We start from the raw sequence: 2,785 nt of genomic DNA on the forward strand, positions 1-2,785 counted from the left end.
TCTATGGTGATAAATCCCTTGTTTTGTGTTAAGATATCAACTCATCTCTTTGCAGCTGATTGTATTCCGGTCAAATTTATAAATTGACGTCAGTAACATCTAGTGGTATTTCATGCTCCATTAAGAAAATCGGCAGTGCATGTAATCTAATGCCAATGGATGGGTTCGTAGATATATCGCTATTGGTTTTGTCTCATTATATTTTTTCAAGGTACGATAGTTGGAGCTCTAATGCCACTTGGTTGGTTGTTTAAGCTCTAATATTGCTTATTACTTTATGGTGATGGCATATAATCAACTATAATCATCATCAAAATAGACTTGCACTCAAATGCAGTTTAAGCAAAATCCTTTCCAGATTAGCAAGAAGAGATTGAATGGATTTTGCGACATCTTCAAGAAAAATATCTCCTGGTGTGTTTTTGTACCCCAACTTATGTTATGCCAGGAATAATAAGTTGCATTATGTTGGGTTCTTTTTAACGTTGCCAAGAATAATCGGATGTTAAAGATTCAGAGTTACTGCGTGTAAAGCTGTGCAAAACAATTTTTTGGGCCATCACAAGCATTTGTGTTATAATTGAGGCGTTTGTTAGAGCTAACTGATGGTTTATGTATGATAGACTTGTAATTCAATCTTAACAGCAGGCAAATCAAATATCTTGCCTTGCAGACTGCTTCTTAATAGCTCAAGATCTCACTCCACTATACTGTATATTCTCTCTGTCTGTCTCTGTTTCTGTCTCTGTCTCTGTGACAGAGGCAGATGAAGGGGTGCGAAAGGTGAAAAATCCTTGGTATGAGTAAGATGGCAGTGGTGGTGAGTTTGGGGAAGATGGTGATGATGGCAACTCCAGTACTGATGGCGATGGTAATGAGTGTCTGATCAATTAGAGTGTGGTGTTTTTGTTTTGTTTTGACGCGAATGGTTGTAATAGAAATACATATAGATGTCACTATCTAATAATGATCAAACGTGTAATCAAAGGCTAGCACCACAACGGAACACTTGATCTTAATTACAACAGAGTCACATTCATGAATGCTGTCATCCTTCATCCATCTCCGGTGCATCAACTTTAATCAATTTACCCATAAATCTATAATGAAATCATCATAGGATTCAACAGAAAATACAAGCTCTGGCTGAATCAAAAAAATGGATAGGAACCCCAGACTCAATGAACATACCCTCAAATCTCTCTACAATGTCTAGATCTTTCAGAGGAAGAAACTGCTTGGATACACGTTCTTGCCCTTCACTTTGGTCAATTTTTTTGTCATCATCAACTGCAAAGGAAGCCTAAGAGTTATCTGCATCATGTGTTTGATAAGAATGTCGATGGTTTGTTGCCGTTTTGGCATCAATACTTCAAATAATGGCTAGATCATGGTGGGGTGAATAGTCCTTAAGGGAATCAACTATGATCTCAGGTGTCATCATGATTGACTCTTGAGGAAGTGTTTTTTCAACCGGGTGTTCCAATAGTTCTTGATTTCATTGTACGTTCTTCCATGAGGTCTAGCTGCTATCGCCGCCCATCTGTAACAGGAAAAATGAAAGGCACCTGAAAAATGCCTGCCCTTGAGATCAATTATCTGATGGCTCGAACCCATCAAACATAATGAACACATCTTATCCTCTAGTTTGGCTGAGTTACTAGACAAGATCTAGTGATTGCATGAACTGACTTCCTTTTATTTCATCAATAACTAATCAAGAAAGCTCTACCCTGACAATCAGTAGCAGTCGTGGAGTCTTCGACTCGGAGGTGAGACGGAAAAAAATTGTTGGAATCGATAAACCTTTGTGCCTCAGTTTCCATTCCAAAATGAAATAGCCCGAGGGCATGCCAAAATTATGTGAGAGCCAATTTATGGGGTAGAGAAAAACTGCTCTTGCAGCTATGAGTGTTAGTATGATTACCGATTTCCCAGGACTCGGTGTAACCTGATGATGATTTCCTCTTCTTTCGTGGTGTTCCCACGCCTGATGTTGGGCCTCAAGTGGTTCATCGAACGAAGTCGGCAACTTTTCCCCGTTCTTGCTAAACCTGTGAGTAAATACAAATTCAAGACTCGGGTCAGTCACCTTAGCATCTAATCTCAACTCAAAACAACCAGTCGTAAACTTCCTCGAGGATCATACATAAAATCTAACCGGCAGGTTTAGCCATCTGAGTCCAGTTCCAGATGCCATATCTCCTGATGTAAGCGATTAGCTTTTGGTCTTCTTCTGGAGTCCCAAGTGCTTTTTTTCAGTGAGTTATTATCGTAGTCAATTCCTGGATGTTTCACCATTGAAATCGATCAATAATCAGATATGAGCTGATACTTCTTTTCTTTCCAAACTCTACCTCTCCAACTTGCTTCATCGGAGGAACTCACTCCTAGACACGCTTCTATATAGAATATTGATTTGGTCCCTTGGTGATTTCAGACTTCACATAACACATACTCAGGGTCTTGTGTCATTTTTTTGTTTTTTTTATGCAGATTATTATACGATTAAGTCCTTTTAGGTTAGGCCATGCAACATCCATTATTCTAAATGTTTAGAGAAAGAGCCATTGAAATGGAGCAATCTAAGCCGCCGCTTCGCTATTGGACGAGTTTTTATAATATTAATTTAATTTAGTCACGTGCAATTTTGATTGCCACTTGCACGTAGTCTTATGATATAATTTGGTTGCCACTTGCGTGTACACCTAATATGGATGATACAGCCAATTGTTTTTTCCTACTCTTATCCGAGAGTGTTAAGGTATATAATGTAATTTGCACC

General features: G+C 38.7%; 1 protein-coding gene across 1 annotated transcript; it reads right to left on the reverse strand.

Moving 5' to 3' along the window:
* Window positions 1-1,196: 1,196 nt before the first annotated feature.
* On the reverse strand, window positions 1,197-2,375 carry LOC120292910 (transcription factor MYB4-like). The gene is made up of 4 exons (XM_039311464.1): window positions 2,336-2,375; window positions 2,162-2,251; window positions 1,928-2,054; window positions 1,197-1,543 (listed from the first exon to the last, which is right to left on the reverse strand). The coding sequence occupies exons 1-4, from the start codon at window positions 2,373-2,375 to the stop codon at window positions 1,441-1,443; spliced, it is 360 nt and encodes a 119-aa protein (XP_039167398.1). The 3' UTR covers window positions 1,197-1,440.
* Window positions 2,376-2,785: the final 410 nt, after the last annotated feature.

Source organism: Eucalyptus grandis, chromosome 4 (genome assembly GCF_016545825.1).
Source record: "Eucalyptus grandis isolate ANBG69807.140 chromosome 4, ASM1654582v1, whole genome shotgun sequence".
NCBI classification, from domain to species: domain Eukaryota; kingdom Viridiplantae; phylum Streptophyta; class Magnoliopsida; order Myrtales; family Myrtaceae; genus Eucalyptus; species Eucalyptus grandis.

Excerpts from the sequence above, each read along its gene's own strand:
- LOC120292910 (XM_039311464.1), bottom strand. The coding sequence starts at position 2,375 with ATGAAGCAAGTTGGAGAGGTAGAGTTTGGAAAGAAAAGAA. Across the intron at positions 2,252-2,335 it reads AGAGTTTGGAAAGAAAAGAA|CACTTGGGACTCCAGAAGAA; the intron begins GTATCAGCTCAT and ends ACTGAAAAAAAG. Across the intron at positions 1,544-1,927 it reads CACCGAGTCCTGGGAAATCG|ATGGGCGGCGATAGCAGCTA; the intron begins GTAATCATACTA and ends TTCCTGTTACAG.